This window comes from Phocoena sinus, chromosome 15 (genome assembly GCF_008692025.1).
Source record: "Phocoena sinus isolate mPhoSin1 chromosome 15, mPhoSin1.pri, whole genome shotgun sequence".
Taxonomy (NCBI): Eukaryota; Metazoa; Chordata; class Mammalia; order Artiodactyla; family Phocoenidae; genus Phocoena; species Phocoena sinus.
In genome coordinates this window covers 990,949-1,010,127 of record NC_045777.1, presented here as the reverse complement: position 1 = coordinate 1,010,127, position 19,179 = coordinate 990,949, and the positions used below count along the sequence as shown (strand labels likewise).

General features: G+C 50.9%; 1 protein-coding gene across 5 annotated transcripts in view; it reads right to left on the bottom strand.

Annotated features, from left to right (window-relative positions):
- DIDO1 (death inducer-obliterator 1) overlaps positions 1 to 19,179 on the bottom strand; it is a 52,259-nt gene that overhangs the window by 27,976 nt on the left and 5,104 nt on the right. For 3 of the 5 annotated variants that reach the window (XM_032606021.1, XM_032606018.1, XM_032606022.1), the window contains exons 2-5: positions 4,558 to 4,732; positions 3,930 to 4,042; positions 2,314 to 3,151; positions 1,331 to 1,652 (exon numbers count right to left, since the gene is read on the bottom strand). In XM_032606021.1, coding sequence (XP_032461912.1) covers positions 1,331 to 1,652; positions 2,314 to 3,149 — 1,158 coding nt within the window. In that variant the 5' untranslated portion in view covers positions 3,150 to 3,151; positions 3,930 to 4,042; positions 4,558 to 4,732. Of the gene's footprint in view, positions 1 to 1,330; positions 1,653 to 2,313; positions 3,152 to 3,929; positions 4,043 to 4,557; positions 4,733 to 16,093; positions 16,264 to 16,507; positions 17,083 to 19,179 lie in introns of those variants that run through there. The other 2 variants (XM_032606019.1, XM_032606020.1) reach the window with 2 other exon arrangements.

Below are 19,179 nucleotides of genomic sequence, written 5' to 3'. Positions count from 1 at the left end.
TTTTAGAAGTGGATCTTTCCCCAGCCGAGCCTCTGATGAGACCTCAGCCCCCACCAACACCTGGAGGGCAATCCTGTAAGACCCAGAGCAGAGGGGGCCCAGCTAAGCCAGGCCTGGATTTGAGCTAATAAATGTGTGTTGTTTAAGCTGCTAAACAAGTCTGTGGTTGCCTGCCGTGCAGTAGGAACCTGGTTCACTACAAGGGCTGAACACAGCTGTCCATGATCACTAGAGCATGTTTTGATGGTCGAGACTAATAACATACATGAACATACCCCTCAAATGTACTTGAGCAAAATCTTGTATCTCAAATTATGCACTTAATTGCTTTTTCTCCACAGAATCCAAGTTTTACTCAGAAAAATACTTTATGTGTAGTCTCAAACACATCAGCAATAACATGACGTTTCCTACTGACTTACATTTCCATTAATTCTTCTTCCTTACCAGTTATCATCATACTTCCACTCGATGCCTCCTCATACCCCCATGACAGGTAAAATTTAAATGGTCCAGCCCTCAAGGCTACATCAGTGCAAGGGGGAGACGGCGGGGAGCTATGACACGGCCACCGCAAAGTCATCTGCATGCCCAACACTGGCTAGAGAACGGGCTGTGGGGGCGGCATGGGCCCCCAATTCAAGGAAGGCCTGGGGTGAGAACACGCTCTGAGTAGGACAATCATGAGAGCCTGAGACAGCTCTCAAGATGCACGGAAACCATGACAAAGAATCACGGCCCTTGGGCAGGAGAAATGAGTGAACAGAGCTGGGAAAGGGGAATATAGAGCTGCACAAGCACTGGGGAGTGGGAGACCACCATAACAGAGGGCGTGCCAGCCGCAGCTGAATTGTCACCCTGGGGAGCTGTGCGGTCACCACCGCTGGCCTTGGCATCTTGCTGCGAGGCAGGGACAAGACCACTGGTTCTCTCAAGGCGGTGACGGGTAATACAGGTGCACACGTGCCCCTGTGACTCAAAAATAATTTTGTTTGTTCACATATGCCCTTCAAACTCAGGATCCATTCATGAGAAAACTGAAGGGAAGACTTAAAAAAGTGAGTCCACTTATGGAAAATGTTAAGTCAGTAATAACAGCACAGGAGATAGATATGATTAACAAACATAGAGGAAGAATAGATAGGCCTGCCAGCCTTGAGCAGGTGCATGGACCTGGGAGCTCACAGAGCCCAGCCCCACGCACAATGCCACTCCTGGGAAAAGCTAACTTATCTCAGAAGACAAACGCTCCTGTCTTGATGTTTCTGCCAATGGCAGCTGAGGGCTCCACGGTCACCTCTACCGCTGACCTTGGGAGACAGGTACTTACGGGCTGGAATATCTTGAGTTTTTTCTTGCCACTTGGGTTTGCAGCTTTCTCAATTCTACCCTTAATTCCTTGGTCTTCACTCGATTTCTGCTCCACGGTTCCTATACTTGTACAGTCTGTGCCGTCGGCGTCCGCAGGTCTCGACCTCGAGTCCTGCGTGCCTGTGGTCTCAGAGCTGGGCTCGTCCTGCACTTGCAGGATGGTGCAGTTTGGGCAGATGTAATCCTCCCCGTTCCTTTCCAAGAGCCTCCCTCGAGCCTCAGAAATGCCCACACAGTCGCCATGAAACCATTCTTCACATCGGTCACAGCAAATCATAAACCTGGAATGATAAAATAAAGAATGGATTATTATTAGTATTAGGAATGGAAAGTGAGAGACCAACTCAATTTTAAACACAAGTCAAATTTCAACATTCTATTATGAAAAAAACAAAAATATTACAGAACCGTGGAGAGAACAGAATAAAGAGCATCCACGTGCCCTTCTCAATTTTACTAACATTCAATCAAATTTGCTTCATCTTTTCTTTGAGGGAAGCACTCTGCCCTTGACACCACAGTTCTTGTCCACAGAAGGGCAGCCATGCCCATACCCCCCCCACACCCCGAGCTGCCCCAATGTCCACACCACAGCCCAGTCTCAGCCGGTCTGGAGCAGCGTCACCCAGCGAGCTCTCTGGGACAGCAGATCCCCTCTGGTCCAGGCTGCCTTGTCCGTGGCTGGTGCGACGGAGGCAGCCAATGTCCCACGCCAGCCCCCACCTTGGTGGAGGGTGTGGCTCTTGGCAGTGCCCACCCACGCCGTTTTTGTTTTTGTTTTTGGACAATGACCTGTTCGTCTCTCCCAAGAGAACAAGTCCCTCATCCAGGCCACCCTGGGACTCTCTAAACTAAGACGAATGGAAAACGCTCTCTGGCACTTTCCACAGCTCGGGCTCCCCCCGGAAGCCTGGGCAGCCACTACATCCTCCCACGACCCACCTGTTATTATGAGGCTGGCGGCACAGGCAGTACAGGGCGTTGGGGTCGTACACCTCACATTCGGGCTTGTGTCGGACTGCGTCTCCGGGTTCCTCTGCATTCCCCCCTGGGGCCGCCCTCCCTTCCAGCTGGCTCTCTCTGTCCATTTTCGCCGCCTGAGACGCAGCCCCCAGGTCGGCCTCCGGCTCTTGCGGGACGGGCAGCGAGCCCTCCACTGCATCGCCTGCCTCAACGTCCATGGTCTCCACGGGGTCCTCCTTCCGAAGCTTCTTCCGCAGGCGGCTCTGGACGCCCTTGGGGGGCCTGTCCGTGGGCTCCTGCTCGCGCTTTCTCCGCAGGCGATTCTGGAGTTCTTTCAAAGTCAGCCCGTCACTGTCGCTATCGGAGGTGTCATCCTCGTCGCCACGCCCTCTGGCATTTGCCGAGGAGGCCGTTCGTTCCTTAGCACCCGTGGAGCCAGACCTGGGACCGCTCTTCCCGTCCGACGTGCTCTCCACGCTCCCCTCAGAGGCGCTCTCCGCATCTGTCACTGGACAGGACGCCGGCTCCGCCGAGTCCTCTAGGGACACGGGGGTGCCCCTCCGGCCCCGGCGCCGTACCGTGGTCAGGAACTCCTCCACCCGCTCGGTCCGCTTCGGCTGCCTTCCGCTGCGACGCAGCGACGGGCTCTGCTGCTGCCGGGGCAGCGGCTCCAGGGCATCCACCTCTGCATCCCCAGCGCCCTCGCGCTTGGCGATGGTGGTCCTCCGGAACCCCCACGTCTTCCTGAACTCTTTGCTGGTGGGCTTGATGGCCTTGGGCGCATCCTCACCACTCGGGTCACCCTTCTCGTCCATACCTAACGGGGAAATGCAATCAAACCACACCAGGCGTCAGCCAGGGCCGCGGTCCAGGACCAGGACAGGCACCCACCAGCCACGAGAGCGCACGAGAAAGGGCAACACCCGCACGGAGGAAACCCAGACACAGTGAATCGCAACAGTTCTCCACCTACAAAAACCGAAGGCGTTTCCTAAAGTGTGCTGAGAGGATTCAAGGGGGTTCTTGAAGAAAACTGTAACAGTTACGTATCTAGTGTTCAGTAGAAAAACACAGCTAGCAAACCAAATCTGTGAATTGGTCAACTGCTGAGGACGAGGATTTGTACAAGAGGTAGCAGGGAAAGAGGAAGCGAGCAGCAGTGCTGCCAGGACAGGACAGGGTGGCGGCTGCTTCGGGCTCTCCCGCACAGAGATGCGGGGCCCACCTGGCTCTGCCCGCAGAGCTCGGTGGACAAAGCGCTGTGCTGGCTCTGGGCCTAGTGCTTGGAAGCCCCAAGCTGCGTGTGAGACGTCTGACCACGCTGCTGGAGGGATCACGTGGAGATGGGGGATTCGGACCCTGAACCCTGCCCAGATTCCCGAGCCACGACTGTGTTGACACAAGATGGGCCCATTCAGCTCTGCGCGCAGGGTCTGCAGCAGCAGTCGATGGGGACACTGAGAAAATACGGAGCCACACAGCACCTTTGGTGTATATTTCTTCTCTCCTCTTTCTAACAGACTGTTTAAAGGGTCATGTTTGTGAAAACTTCACTCCTGTTTAAAATGAAAAAGCCTGAAAAAGATAGTATATACCTTGAGAATTTTTTCCCAAGCTGTGCAGGCTTCAATTACATTTAAATGCTAACGATGACTCAGGTTTTATGCCATGTTCCATTCCAGGGGAAGGACTAATACAGAATGAAAACCTTCAAACAGAAAATACACAAAATTAAAAATCACACACAATTGAATTCTCTTTTTGGTTCCCACTAAGTATTGTCACCTCCCATTTCCATGTCCAGGTCTGTAACTCCCCAACCCTGGGCCTAGGCCCACACTCTCCCAGGCCACTCGGAAGCTTGCAGGAGCTGTGACATCAGCACCTGTGCCACCAAGGACCACGCCACTGTCCTGGTCACCCAAGGCTTTCTGCAGGAAGGACTCTCCTCTACAAAATACAGTTCTCACCAGAGAGAATATAAAACGTCATCGTAAATGCACTAAAAAACCCACTCATGTAAAGATAAAGTAGTGCTCTGAATCAGATTCTTAACACACAATTAGACACTCTTCAAGAAACCTTGGGCTAAAGCTTAAACCATTTCAAACAAATACTAATGTTACATTAGTTTCTTTACATATAATGCCGCTTTTGAAATAGAAAACATGACATCAAAACTTAAAATTGTGTTGCTGGCGTTTAACACTATTGCCATGTTACCTGCCCCACATGGAAGCTTGGGCGCTTCTTCCGACTTCCTAAAAACAACCAAAACCTGGCCGATGCAACTGCAGGGTCCAAGGGAAGCGCCAAGCCTCGAAACACTGCTGCTGCCGGTCACTATTCACAGATTACAACGCAGATTATCTCGAGACTGTGACCATGGAGTAAGCTCCTAAAAGAAAACAACAAAATAGTTTAAAGATTTAAAGCAACTATAACTAAAATCATGTTTAAGGAAAAAAAGGCATGAAACTTTCCAAACAATCTCTTATTTGAATGTACATTACGTGACCCACAAAGACATTCGGCGAGTCGACAAACAAAATCCACAAAACAAAGTCCCCTGCTTCCCTTAAGGACTTTTAAAGAAGAGAAGATACTTTGACTACACTCTGAAACAGGGGGCTGGACAGGCCTCGGCTGGCGCACTGGTGGGGAGGAAGCTGGTGGGCAGAGGGCAGAGGCCTCAGTGGGAAGGAGAGTTTGAAAACTGATAATTCGTACCAGATGCTTTCCAATTACAATCTTACTTTTGAGATGGACCAAGGTCAATAAAAACCCAGAGACAAGAGAGAAAGGAACAAAACATGAAAAGATGAATTAAAAAATTACACATGAAAAGTCATTATTTAGAAACTCTTTTTTTTTTTTTTGCGGTACGCGGGCGTCTCACTGTTGTGGCCTCTCCCGTTGCGGAGCACAGGCTCCGGAGGCGCAGGCTCAGCAGCCATGGATCACAGGCCCAGCCGCTCCGCGGCATGTGGGATCTTCCCGGACCGGGGCATGAACCCGTGTCCCCTGCATTGGCAGGCGGACTCTCAACCACTGCGCCACCAGGGAAGCCCTAGAAATCTTTTTTAAAAAAATCTATTTAATTTTTGGCTGCGTTGGTCTTTGCTGCTGCGTATGGGTTTTCTCTAGTTGCAGCGAGCGGGGGTCTACTCTTCGTTGTGGTGCGTAGGTTTCTCATTGCGGTGGCTTCTCGTGGAGCACAGGCTCTAGGCACATGGCTTCAGTAGTTGTGGCATGCGGGCTCAGTAGTTGTGGCACGTGGGCTCGGTAGTTGTGGCTCGTGGGCTCTAGAGCGCAGGCTCAGTAGTTGTTGCACATGGACTTAGTTGCTCTGCTGCATGTGGGATCTTAAGTTCCCTGACCAGGGATCGAACCCGTGTCCCCTGCCTTGGCAGGCAGATTCTTAACCACTGTGCCACCAGGGAAGCCCTAGAACACTATACCTATGTCATCCTTTTAGTTAAAAATCTAAGAAAGATTTCAGACTAATGTTATGATTATTGAACATCACAGTGGTACAGTTCATCGACGTGTATTTACATATTTAAAGAACATTTCTCCTCCTGTGCCCTCATTCAATCATGATACCTAGTTTGTTCCACAAACATGTCTCTGTTTCTAGGTAAGTCCTCGATGTTAACATTTTAACACATTTCGCATTCTAGACCCAGGACTCCCTGCCCTGCACCTCACCTCTTCCTCACCTCACACCAACTGCCTCCCCTGTAACTGTGGTCTCCTTGGTGACCTCAGAGCAAACATTCCGTCCCACCTCCTTTTAAAGAGATAGCGACCATCTCACTCTGGTCACCCCCGCCCCCCCATGGCCACCACCTCTCTCACATGTGGTCAACCCATCTCAAAACGAGAAACTTCTCAGGAGAAACTGTTCACAACAGTGAACATTTATAAAAGCAAATAAATTACGATGTTCTCAGGAATTTAAAAGTTTTTTAAATTTATGTTAATATGAACCTCCCCAAAAAATCCCCATGCCTCTGGATTTGAGTTCTGAATAATCAGAAGAGGAAAATCCAGTTATTTTTGTTAAGTGGAATGAAGTACTTTATTCAGAATAGATCATATCATTGTAGATAATCTGGTTCATTTTGGTTCATTTTTTTTTTGATTTTACATTTGCAAGATCGCTTTCATAATTTCTTCCCAGAAATTCTAATGTAAAATTTCAGGTCACGAAACAAAAACAAACCCCTATGATCAAGGCCAAAGTTAAAAAAGAAAAATTGTGTTATGCTCCTAACACAACTTAAAATGTGGGTCCACACACAACAGCAGGTCACCAAAACGGTGGTCACACCGTACTAGCAACAACGTTTCCCCAGAGGAAGAGAACCGCGGGCGGGCATCCCTGAAACTGGGAAAAAGAAAACCTGGAGGCGAACATGATGCACTGAGATAGTTTTATATCTTTACATTTCTAAGTGCAAATGTCCTCTCAGCTGAAAACGGCTCCATTTCCTAAGCAGATCTACGAATAGCAACACGAAACCTTAAGTTCCCCCAGGCCACCCAAGGGCAGGAAGCAGCCCACCACCTCCCAGGCAGCTCTCCAACTTTTTGCTGTTGAGGTCCCTTTATACCCTTAAAAACTGAGGACCCCAAAGAGCGGTTGCTTATGTGGGATATGTATTTCCAAAATTAAACCTGAGAAAGGCTTTCAGAATTGTGGATGTTCCCTGATACCACATCAAACCTCGACAGGCCGCATTTACATGAAAAGTAGTTGTGACACGAATCTGCAACCACGTCCATGAATGCTCCACACCTTCCTGCGTCGTAACGCACTCTGAAAACATCTTTTGCCTGTGTGCACGGCGGCCAGTTGGACACATGCAGAGTCCACACGCTGGCACATTTCATTAGATGACATGAGACGCATCTGTTAATGTTAGCGCCCATCTCCTGAAATGTCTTTCATTACTGGGAAGCCATCAAGCTCAGGGTGGCAGATAGAAGCTTTTCAAAATGCTTCGTTTAAAGCTGGAATTTTGTCATCAGTAACAAACATTGTCAGTTGCTTTCCTCGAGTCTCACACTGTGCATCTTCGAGAAAATGCCTGCCACACACCACCTGGAAAAATGCAGTCCATCGGTGATGCTCTGTGGCCCCCGGCTACAGGCACCTCTGGCCCCTCAGGGGCACTACCAGGAACCTCTGTGCCAGCAGTGCAAACGCCGACCCGGCAGGGCCGGCTCACGAGGCCGACTGTGACCCTGGACAGGGCTTCTGAGCTCTTAGCCTCCAAAGGGTTTCAAAACACACCATTTCCGGTAGCTCAAGAACATGCTGGATACACGCCAAGCAGTCACACATATCCGCACTTCAGTGTCAGAGGAGAGGAAACATTTGCTTCCACAAAACTGTTCTAAAACCACCACTTCATTTTCCCTTCAGACTATCCAACCCTTGAAAAACGTTCAGCTGCCAGAAGTGATTTTCTTTAGAGCAAAACCAAAAATACGCTCCCCAAACAAACAACGTGAGAGACGGCCAACTCTACAACCACGTAAGTCTGAAGGCTCCACTTCTACAAAGCTCGCAACGGGAGGCACCGCCTCTTACCCACCTGAGGATGTTTAGTTCTATGGACTGGAGACTAATTTCTCTGAGATACTTTAAAATATAATACATAACCACAGTGAAGCTCCTATTTTCACAGCACAACAAACACGAGAAAACAGTTGCAGCTTCTCAAAAAGGTAACACACAAGCGCACACCTGTCCTGCCCACCTAGCGGCAAAACAAGGTGGTCCTCCGAATCTCACACCCCCGAAACAATATTCAAAGCTAACAATTTTAATTTTGAAACAATTCTAACCTGCCGGTCACAATTTATATCCAATGCTACAACGTAACCTCATTATTTCGGACTCTGCTAACTCAATTTATGGTTCTAACAGGCTGGGCCAAAGTTCACAGTTACTGGTATTTCACGTTAAGAGTCTTCCGTCTCATGACGAATCCTTTGCTGGGGATGAGGAGGGACTGAGAAGATGCTGGAAGTTCTATGAAGTACTTAAAAACGCAAGCTTTCCCAATTAAAGCCTCTTTCACAATTCCGTTTTTATTAATGGGATAGTCACTAACGAGGGCACGCCCAGGAATTTGAGAGGACACGCGACATCCTGCTGACCTGGCAGCGCTCCCTCTCAGCGACCCCACGCTCATCCTGACGCAGCTGCACGAGTGGCACTGCAGTCCTTTAGGTGGCCAATCCAAAGTACGCTGCTTTCCACGTAACACTGTCATTACTAAAATTCCCCTGAAGCAGAAGGCCCCACAGCACGGTGAGCTTCTCAAGCGGTGACCACAGAGAGAAACCTAGGAACCACCCGCTGTTCAAAACTTCTTAGTGTTTTTGCTCTACAGGCCTGTGCAGACAAAAAGTCAAACTTGTTGCTTAAAAGCTCGCCAGGACTGGTGCCTCGGCCAAGCTCTGGTGAGGCTGGGACCCCAGCTCCCCCATTGCAGGTGGGCAGTGGGCACTCTGGTTTCTCTCTATCCACTTCCTAGTGAAAACACAGGCTTGTGACCTCGGTGGGCAGCTCTCCAAAAGCGCTTCAGGAACAACCAGCAGAGCCACCTGAATGCGTCCAGGTTAAGGTGGAGGAAACGAGGCTTTCCCTGTTCTCTACGATACCACTTGCTACCTTGGATGGACTCCTGCTGTGGTCTGCAAGTTTGTGCCTCCGGAGCCCTCCTGAACGGGATACCTGCCCTGGGAAAGAGGCCCCAGAGCTCACCTGGCCCTGCCACCGGGACCCAACTGCCCCGGCATCCTGACCTTGGGCCTCCCGCCTTCAGAGCTGCAAGAAATCAAGTCCACTGTGTAAAAGCTCCCAGTCTGTGGTCCTTGCCACGGCAGCCCGAGTGGACTGAGGCAGCTCCCTCTTGTCTCTCAAGGAACAAGAAAACATGGCTTCAGACACTGGCAAGGGACTATCTGAATCCTACAGACAAGGCTCCTGCCTGGGTCTTAGGGCCCCTCTGAACTGCACAGGCTTTTGTCCTCACGAAGTCTGCAAGATAGGGCAGGTCTGGCTAAACACCCAGGACAACACTGGGATGGGCCCCCAAACGGGAGCCTCCCCTCTCCTTCCCCAACCAAGACAGAGGGTGTGACTGTGAGGGGGGAGGGGGGGAGGCTCACGGGACCCTGGGCACAGTAAGTCGCTCCCCAGGACAGTCAGCCCTGCTGGGCACCTCATGGGCTGCTTCCTAGGCACCCTGATCCTCCAGCTCCGCCCCCCTAACTGCCCACCCTATCGCTTTCATATCCGCAATGGTCTATCTGGGCCCCGACTGCACCCGGGCTGGCTACTCCCTTCCAGCACCCACAGGGGCACTGCTGCCAGATCCCCGTGTCACCCGTAGCACCCAGTGCAGGCCCGGCGCACCGTGTCTCACTGCAGCAAGAGCTGTTGGTTAAGGATCTGGCAAGAGCTGTTGGTAAGGATCTGGTGAGAGGCTGTGGGTGAGGACAGCCTACGATAAAGGCAAAATGCCACCCACCGTTCCCTCAGGCCGCAAGGCCCTTGGGGCCTCCTCACCCAGAGCGCACCCCAGCTGTACTCTGGGGCTCTGGTTCCAGGCGGTCCACTTTGAGGGGGACGTGTGCACTGAACCCTCTTCACTGGGGACCACAAACTAGCCAGATATTCCACGTTTTCCCCAAAAAGCAAGAACATGGTTGAGGGCCCCCTGAAAACATTGCTTATCTTCTTTTTTTTTTTTTTTTCGGTACGTGGGCCTCTCACTGCTGTGGCCTCTCCCGTTGCGGAGCACAGGCTCCGGACGCACAGGCCCAGCGGCCATGGCTCACGGGCCCAGCCGCTCTGCGGCATGTGGGATCCTCCCGGACCGGGGCATGAACCCGTGTCCCCTGCATCGGCAGGCGGACTCTCAACCACTGCGCCACCAGGGAAGCCCTGCTTATCTTCTTAAAAGTAACCCATTTCCCCAGGTGTTACAAGTTCAGAGTCAACTGCCTTTTTAAATTCCCATTTCTCAACAACAAGAGCATTTCTAACCATGATCTAGAGCAGAGGTTCTCAAAGTGTGGCCCCCGGGCCTTTCAGAAGGCCCCCCCCCCCACAAGGTCAAACTATTTGCACAACACTAAGGGCACGGACGTGGTGGTTTCTCAGAAGCCAAATGACAGAGATAGGACGAAGGAGACAAGAGAATCCGGCTACTGTCGCTTAAGCCAGACGTTCTGGAGAGCTGCAAAACCCTAGGACAACACTACCTTTCTCATTAAATTGTTTTTGTTTTGGAACATAGTTTCCATAAAGTGTCATTTATGTTATTATTTTTAAGTAAGTAAATTTAAATGTCTCTTTTTTTTTTCTTTCTGCGGTACACGGGCCTCTCACTGTTGTGGCCTCTCCCGTTGCGGAGCACAGGCTCCGGACGCGCAGGCTCAGCGGCCATGGCTCACGGGCCCAGCCACTCCGCAGCATGTGGGATCTTCCCGGACCGGGGCACGAACCCGCGTCCCCTGCATCGGCAGGCGGACTCTCAACCACTGCGCCACCAGGGAAGCCCCTAAATGTCTCATTTTTAATGCCAAATATGGGAAATATCAATAGATACAACGTAAACAATAGCCCTCTGGGGTCCTTGTTAATTTTATGTGTAAAGGGGTCAGTCTGAGAATGGCCACCACCACAGACTTGACACTACTGGCAACGTCAAGGGGCTGCTCTTGATGGGCCGTGACAGTGACGCTCCAGGAGGCTGCTCTCCCAGACCCTCCCCACCTCTCCTCGGATGAGAAGGCACCAATTATGAAACTGCAGCATTCAGAGGGACTGCCACCTAAGTCCAAAGAGAAAATGGTTGGAGGAAAAAACCAAAGGCCTGCTGCTGCCTCACAAGTATCTGCTTCACGAGTGGAGCTGCATCTCATGCCACAGGCCAAGGGGCAAAAATAATGCTTGGAGACCTCGGAAATGCAAAAGTCAAGAATTAAACTGTATACTTGAGCTGGAATCTTCCTTTCTTTCTCTGAGATTAGAAGAGGCCAATGTCTAGCTTTGGGGGGCAGTGGGGAAGGTCCAAGCTTAAATAAAGCAGTTATTAAACAAAAACAGGATTTTCTGTACTGATTTTTACAGATCCATGCAGAGCTCAACTTGAGGCAGCTTCCCCGACTCCTGCCACTGCCCGGGTGGGGAAAGTGCAGAAGAAAGCCACCTTACTACTAAAAACACAAATACTGTTTAAATTACAATCTAACAAACCTGAAGAGTCAATGGCTAGCACTGACCTAGCCCTGTGTCCATGGGGCACGGGGGGCATCTCAGGGGTACCACTCCTTGTGCCGGCTGAGCATCCCCAGTCCTGACCAAGGCAGCCACCAGTGTCCTCCTCTGCTGACCACAGCATGACCACACCCACACACTAACGAGTAGGGTAAGTCCTCTGATAAGCAGATAGGGGGCTGAGAGGCTCAAGGGGCAGCACCACGGAAGAAGGCAGGCTTCACACCAGGGTGTCCCTGCCTTCAACCCCAACTGCAAACCTAACAGCTAGGTGTGCTGCCCAGGGAAATGGGGACAACTGTGAAACTCCATCGTGTCAAGTGCCAGTCAGATTATGATAAATAGCCTGTGTCATTTATTAAAATGACAATGTCTGCTGGTGAGTAGTTGGGAAAACAGGCCCTCACAGGAGAATCTTGAAATATCTACAAAGAGCCCCTTCTACGCTCGGCACAGAGCAGGCAGCACCTCTGTTCCACCCGGCCAGGTGGGACTGCTTCACTGTGACCTGCCAGGGATAACTAGGGAAGTGCAGGTGCCTTTATAAGGGCACTCCCAGCATGCCTTTTTTTTTTTTTTTTAAACTAAGGGACACAAACCAATGTCCATCACCAGGAGACCAGTTTGAGAAAAACCCAGAAACAGCCATGTGATGCAATTCTTTAAGACTGTAATTAAAGGATGATGAACTCTACAGCCCCTGCCATGGAAAGAGCCCCACACCCTTGAGCGAAGCTAGCAGGTAACAGTTCCCAGCACATCTTGACCTCTCCCACCCCGAGCCAACCAAGTTCACAAACACATCCACAGCTGTAACTGGGCTTCCAAATGGTGCCATTTCTGGGGTTTTTGCTTTCTTTATATCCTTTCATATTTTATATCCTTTCTTTATATCCTAATTTTCTCTCTCTATAAACTTATTTTTGCAACCCAAACACAGTACAGCTATCTTTACATTGGGGAGGAAACCTCATTTACCTTCCTGTTGTAAAGGTGTATTAAATACCTCTGGAGTGTCTCTATCAGCATATGAAAAACAAAACCATAGCACCTAAGTTTGACACTCAAGAGAGAAACATCTGCTTTACAAATTACAAACACGATAATCACACCTACTAAGTAGGTTTTACAATCATGGCTACAACAATTCTTATTAAAATGCGTACAATTACCTTTCAACTTCACATAACAACTTACCCTCAAAATCAGAGGTGACCTTTGAACAACGCAGGAACTGGACTCCCATCCAATTCCTGTGTTTAACTTGGCTTCCATATACCGCAGATTGTGTAGTACCGTAGTGTTTACTACTGGAAAAAGTCCCTGCGTAAGTGTACCCGGACAGTTCAAACCCATGTTGTTCAAGGGTCAACCATACTACTCAAAAAATAAAATGAAGAGAACAGTATGGAGGTTCCTTAAAAAACTAGAGCTGCCACATGATCCAGCAACCCCACTCCTGGGCATGTATCTGGAGAAAACTCTAATTTGAAAAGATACATGCACCTCAATGTTCACTGCAACACTATTCACAATAGCCAAGACATGGAAGCAATCTAAATGTCCACAGACGGATGAAATGGATAAAGAAGATGTGGTTAATGTATACATCAAAACATTACCCAGCTATAAAAAAGAATGAAACGCCATCTGCAGCAACATAGATGGACCCAGAGATTATTATACTAAATGAAATCAGAGAAAGACGAATATATATCACTTATATATGGAATCTAAAAAAATTTACATAAATGAACTTACTTATTACAAAACAGAAATAGACTCAAGCGTAGAAAACAAAGTTTATCCCACTGCCCACATGCTCGGGCAGGGGGATAAATTAGAGTTTGGAATTAAAAAAAAAAAAAAAAAAAAGGCCTAAGCAAGAGACTCCAGGAAGTGTGGGCACTTAAGATCAAGGGAGCTCAATGTAGACCGTTAGGCCTCCTCCTTCCCAACCCAAATAGTACGTGTCCATTAACTGTTAATCACAGAGCCTTTGCAGTGGAATTAGCACACATCATTTGATGCTGGCCTTAAAGAGAGTAACATTAGGTTTCCACTGTACCTGACGCCACCATTTAAATAAGAAAAAATGCAAAAGGGACTGTTTAAGGAACGTTTTTCTTAAAGGACTTCCCGAAGCCACCAGGTGTATGAGAAATCAGGCCTCTACTGGACGGGACCCAAGGACAACAGTGAGCTGACCTGTAAACATTCAACCTTGGCTCTGTAAGAGCCAAATGCAAGTCACTTGGTAGCTTGCAACACGTGTATAAAAAAGGTAAAACACATCATGTTAACAGAAATAAAAAACAATCAGGACCTGGAACATCTGGGAAACACACACTAAAAAGACCCAGTCCGCGGGCTGCCAGGGAAGGGACTCCAAGCCAATAAGGCACCCTGTGGTCAGTCACAGAGAGACTTCCAGCGTCAACAGCAGGACCCACAACTCCACCGCCAAAAAGAAAACGGGAGCCAAGTCCCCACTCCAAACCCTCCCCCCCTCACCAAGAAGACAAACCCCACGCGCACGAAGGGCCACCTGAAGCACTGGGCGCCCCGTGTCCAAGCCCCAGTGACACATTTCCTCAACAAGCCATTGTGATGCTCACACACGCATACATGCTGTGAGGGGCACTGTTCGCCAGAAAGAAATGGTGACCGCCGGTAACAGCAGACAATCAGGGGAGCGGCCAACTGCCCAACTTTTAATTCTACCCTTTCTTATCAGAGCATAACTCGCTTCGCCTGAAACAGCCTGAATTTAACCGAACACTAATAGAAGACAGTTCTCGGTGGAAAATCAGAAGTAAATTAAAGATACACCGTAGTCCTAAACTCACTGTTAACGTAAGCCTGCAAGAACACGGGCAGCTAGGAAACAGAAGGTGCTCAGGAATGCACTAGGCAGAACGCTCCACAACAGGGTTGTGGCTGGGCCTCCCCAGCTGACACCTGAGACGTCTGCCGTGTTAAGATGGGAAGGTAGAGGACTAGACGTGGAGATGTCTATGTTCAATACATGCCACCCTCAAGTGCCAAAAAGGGGCTCCAGGGACATGGCTGCCGACCCTCACAGGTCCCCATTTCACACGTCTCCAGGGCTGGGAAGGCCACCTTTCTGGTCCCTGCTACAACCAGGGTGCTTGGCACACAGGATGCAATAAATATCTGTTGAATACAACGAGGAATCGTTCTAAAGGTCACAGATCTTATTTCCTTAAAACCCATGGCGAAGATATGGGGATACGTGCCTGTGTATACCTGATTCACTTTGTTATAAAGCAGAAACTGACAAACCATGGTAAAGCAGCTATACTCCAATAAAGATGTTGAAAAAAAAATCCATGGCTAAAGCACCTTTCTTGGAAACATGAAGCCAGGGACTACGTAGCTCTGGGGAAATCATGGAACATTTGTCTGGGGTTGGCCCAACGGCCCGGTTAGAACCCAGCTCTGCGATCTTGGGCAAGCTCCTTAAAGGTGCTTTGGCTTCTTGGAGGTTAGAACAGGTACAGAAGCATCCTACTCACTGAGACGACTTAGCACACAGCAACTGCCCAGAACACGGTCAACCTTGGTGGAACGCCCACTGTGAGCTGTTGCTGGTGCCAGGTGGAGGCTCAGCTTCCCGCTTACCAAGCTATGGGTAATGAGCTTACGTGAGCACACTGAAAAGATCTCAATATCCGCCCTTCCCTCCTGCAAAATACCCAAGTACATGAGGTTCAAATCTCATTCCACCAATGTGCAAATTATATGGATATTATCTAAGGCCAAAACACGAATTAAAGAGTATCTTCAACTTAGCTCAGGTGCTGTCGTTCTAAGGTCCTAACTCTAAGCTCACCGACTGAAGTGCTGGATTCAGAGCAGAAAACCTGCCCTGACCTCCAGGGTTTCCCAACCTGGCGGGGGAGCAACCGAGGGGGAAAGAAAAGTGAGCAAATGAGGGCGTGAGATCTGAGGCCCAAAGACGTGAGCCAGAAAGGGCCCGGCCGGGCACACCTCCGGTGGAAGGTGAACGTTGCCCCTTTCTACTCTGACGTTGACCAGAGGATAAGATATAACACAAATTTGTGTCCTACATCAAATCGACAAGTCGCACAATAAAAGCTAAAAATCCGTATTTTATGGCTAGGCACACACTCTTTAAAAGAGTGAAACCGATTTTCTGAAGGCCTTTTTTGCTTCCTATAGCATCAAATATCACACAACTATCGAAATGTTATTCTTTACAGGAATAGTCGACCAGAAACCAAAACCATCAAGCGAAATAAAAGCGAAAAGTACCACATTAAAAAAAAACAAAACCCCAGAATGAAACTTCATCTCCTTTAAGGTGTCCAGAGCAACTAGACACTTGATAAAAAACAAAAAAACGGAGGGGGGGATTCAATCCTACGTTACACAGTTACTTGAAACAGAATCACTTCCTCCACGCACCAGCAGCGAGACCAGGAACTTCTAGGAAAAAGCATCGCCCTCCTCCTGCACTGCCGCTGGGGGCTCACCGGGCGGCGTCCTGCTCGCGAACCTCTCAAGTCGTCCACACCGTAACCCGGCCCCCAGGACACGCCCGCGGCGGGCGGACCGGGCCGGACGCCGCGGAGTGGACCCTGCCCGGCAGCCCCGGCGACCCCCGACACCGCCCCCCCGCTCCTGCCCACGGCCCGCGCGTCCCTCCCCCCTTCCCTCGTCCTCCCCGCGGCCGCCGCCATCTTCTCAGCTCGACAGAGCGCGGCTGGGCGCCGGCCCTGCGACGCCGGGCGGGCCGGGCTCGGGCGCCGCTACCCCCGCCCGTCCCTATGCGGCCTCGCAGCGGCCGACCCTCCGCCCGGCGCCCCGGCCGCCACTCACTGCGCGGGCCGCAGGCCTCCAGGATTTCGCAGCCATTTCCTCCGAGCGCCTCAGAGTGGGCGGGCGGGGTCGACGCCGGCCACCGAGACGCGGGGGATAGAGGGGCCGCCCGCGCTGAGCGAATAGAAGACGCCGGCCACCGAGACGCGGCGGGTAGAGGAGCCGGCCGCGCCCCGACAGCAGCGCCCCCGCGCGGCTGGCGGAGGAAGGAGCCCGGCCCAGGCCCCGCCCCTGCCCTGCGCCGCGCCGTTCCCGAGTCATAGGGCCAAAGCTGAGAGCACAGGCGGCGCGGCTCCAGTCGGCTGGCCACCCCGGGCCCCAAAAGGGGCCGGGAAGAGGATGGAGGAGCAAGGCGCATGGCTCCTTTCCCACCAGACTGCGTTCCCAGCTTCTCTGGGACTCGAGCCCGCTCCCCACGGGCCAAAGAGCTCAGTGCCCGGGCCGCCCCCGCCTACTCAACCGGGCACACCTGCCCACGAGGGCTGCAGGGCACTTGCCCATCCCCAAATACTCAACAAACGGGCTTCAGGGGGGAAACACCTGCTACCTTGGGACACTGGACAATGGCCCCCGAGGACAGTAACTCCCCGGCCGAGGGCCTTTGTCCCCATCGCTGCCGCTACAGCTCCCTGCTTCCACATTCCTTAGTAGCAGGAACCGCTGGGCAAAAAGCAGAAAACTGCCCTGTGTGCAGTAAAGCTCCATCCGTGACTCTACAGAGGACTGCCAGGTGCTTCCGTGAGAACCAGGGGCCTGGGAGCAGGTGTGCTTCTAAATAAACATCTCTGAAGATCACACGGCCTGCCAGGTTCGCAGACTGTCCATTTTCTTCAAAGGAATCCAACACAGCTTGTTTCTGTTGATTGATTCCATCAGGACTGCTTCCGCGGCCTCTCGCAAGTATGAGTCTTGCACTCTTAGCATCTTGATTGTCTCCAGGTTTGCTCCAGATGGGTGTATGAGAAGTTCATAAACCAGACAGAGTTGGAACTGGCTTGAACCAGCATTGTGTAAGTGGGTAACCTGTGTGTGAAATGGGACTCATGCTGGGGTGCAGGGGAAGCTCACAGATGGCCTCCCTGCAAAGGGCTCCCTAAATGGGAGTCGGAACGGGGAAACCCCACCCAGCCTCTTTAGCTGAAAATCTTTACATGAAGCAAACCCAGCAGTAATGTCTTTCTACAAGGTTTTAACTGGCTTGCAGCTTCGGGCGGGTGCTGGGATGCACGAAAGACACAGAGGACTGGGCTGCCAGTGGAACAGGAGGAAGCTCCGGGTGGAAAGCCCAGTGGACAGAAGGGAGGCCCAGAGGGGAAGCCCCGGCTGTATCACTGCAGTACTGGGGGGCTCAGGAGGGCTCTCAGGCAGCAAAGGAAAGGAAACCGTGCCCCCACCAGCCCTGTAACTGCGCCTCCCTTTCTGATCTCCCAGCAGGAGCTAGCCCTGACCATGAGCCTCCAGGCTCAGGGGCACCTGCCACCTGTGGGAGGAGTCAGGCCCTCGCCCTTCTCCCACCTCTTCAGGTAACTCCAGTTCACCTGTTGTCACTCCTCACGGGAGCTGCTCTTCCCTGGTAAAAAAGGCATTTCTGGAACTTCAGTTTGGATACTTTTTAGTTGAAGTCTACTAGCTAAGGAATACCTTCTCCTAACAAACTTATACCCAGAGGAACAAACAGATTAAAAAGGAGTCTCCAGTTGTCTCAGATTCTTTCCTAAATACCCCAAATACACAAAGAAAAATCCCAAAGTTCAGGGGACAACACGAGTAGCTCAGAGGGCAGGAGGGAGCAGGAAGCTAGATAGGCTTCCAGGACTCAAGGGGGTTTCAGTCTTTGAGAAAATGTGTGATTGGTGCTTGCCCAACGTGTGTGGACACCAGGTCCTGCCACCAATACCCATGGACAATTCGGAGGAAATTTATAAAAGCAGAAAAGCACATCTGGAAAAGTCAGCAATCCTTTTACAAGACTGCTTCCTGGCGTTCAGCCTCTTCTCACCCCTGAGTTAAAGCCTACTGGCAAGCTGGGTCCTGAGCAGAGCACCCCTCTCCTTGCAGTCAAGTGCAACCCTGAGAGACAAGGCAAGGTGCGTCTGGGCGAGGTGACAGCCAAGCAGCTTTATTGCTACTCTCATTTGGAATTCAAAGGCAAGCAAGCAAGCCAGCGCCCTCCCAGCAGGCAGGCAGAGAAGGGGCTGGGTAGTCAAGGTCTAGGGTGGGGCCACTGCCTGGCCTTGGGCAAGGTCCCCAGTGAACCTGGACCCAAACTCAGACCCAGGCCTGGGGCAGAGGAGAGATGCCAGGGAGGAGAGAAGAAGCCAGGGGGCAAAGTCAAGGTGGGACCCCCCTTAGCTCCTCCTCCCTAGCCTCGGCCAGCAGTTTGGAGGAAAACCCTCAGGGTTTCTTCAGAATAGCTACCGCGCAGGTGCCCTCTGACCCAGGGGTCATGGGCTGCAGGGCTCAGATGTCAGAACAACGCTTGTTACTCCTGCCTTTCAGGGTGGTTCCTGTAACTCTGAGACATCTACTTTTTCCCGTGAGTTTAGTGAAAAGTAAATAAAGTTAACTTCAGAAGAAATATTTTAAAAAGTATAAGGCATAAAAAGTGTATTTCTTTTCTGGTTGGTTTCATCTCTTAGCAGTCTCTAAAGGAACACACCAAATGAAAAAGC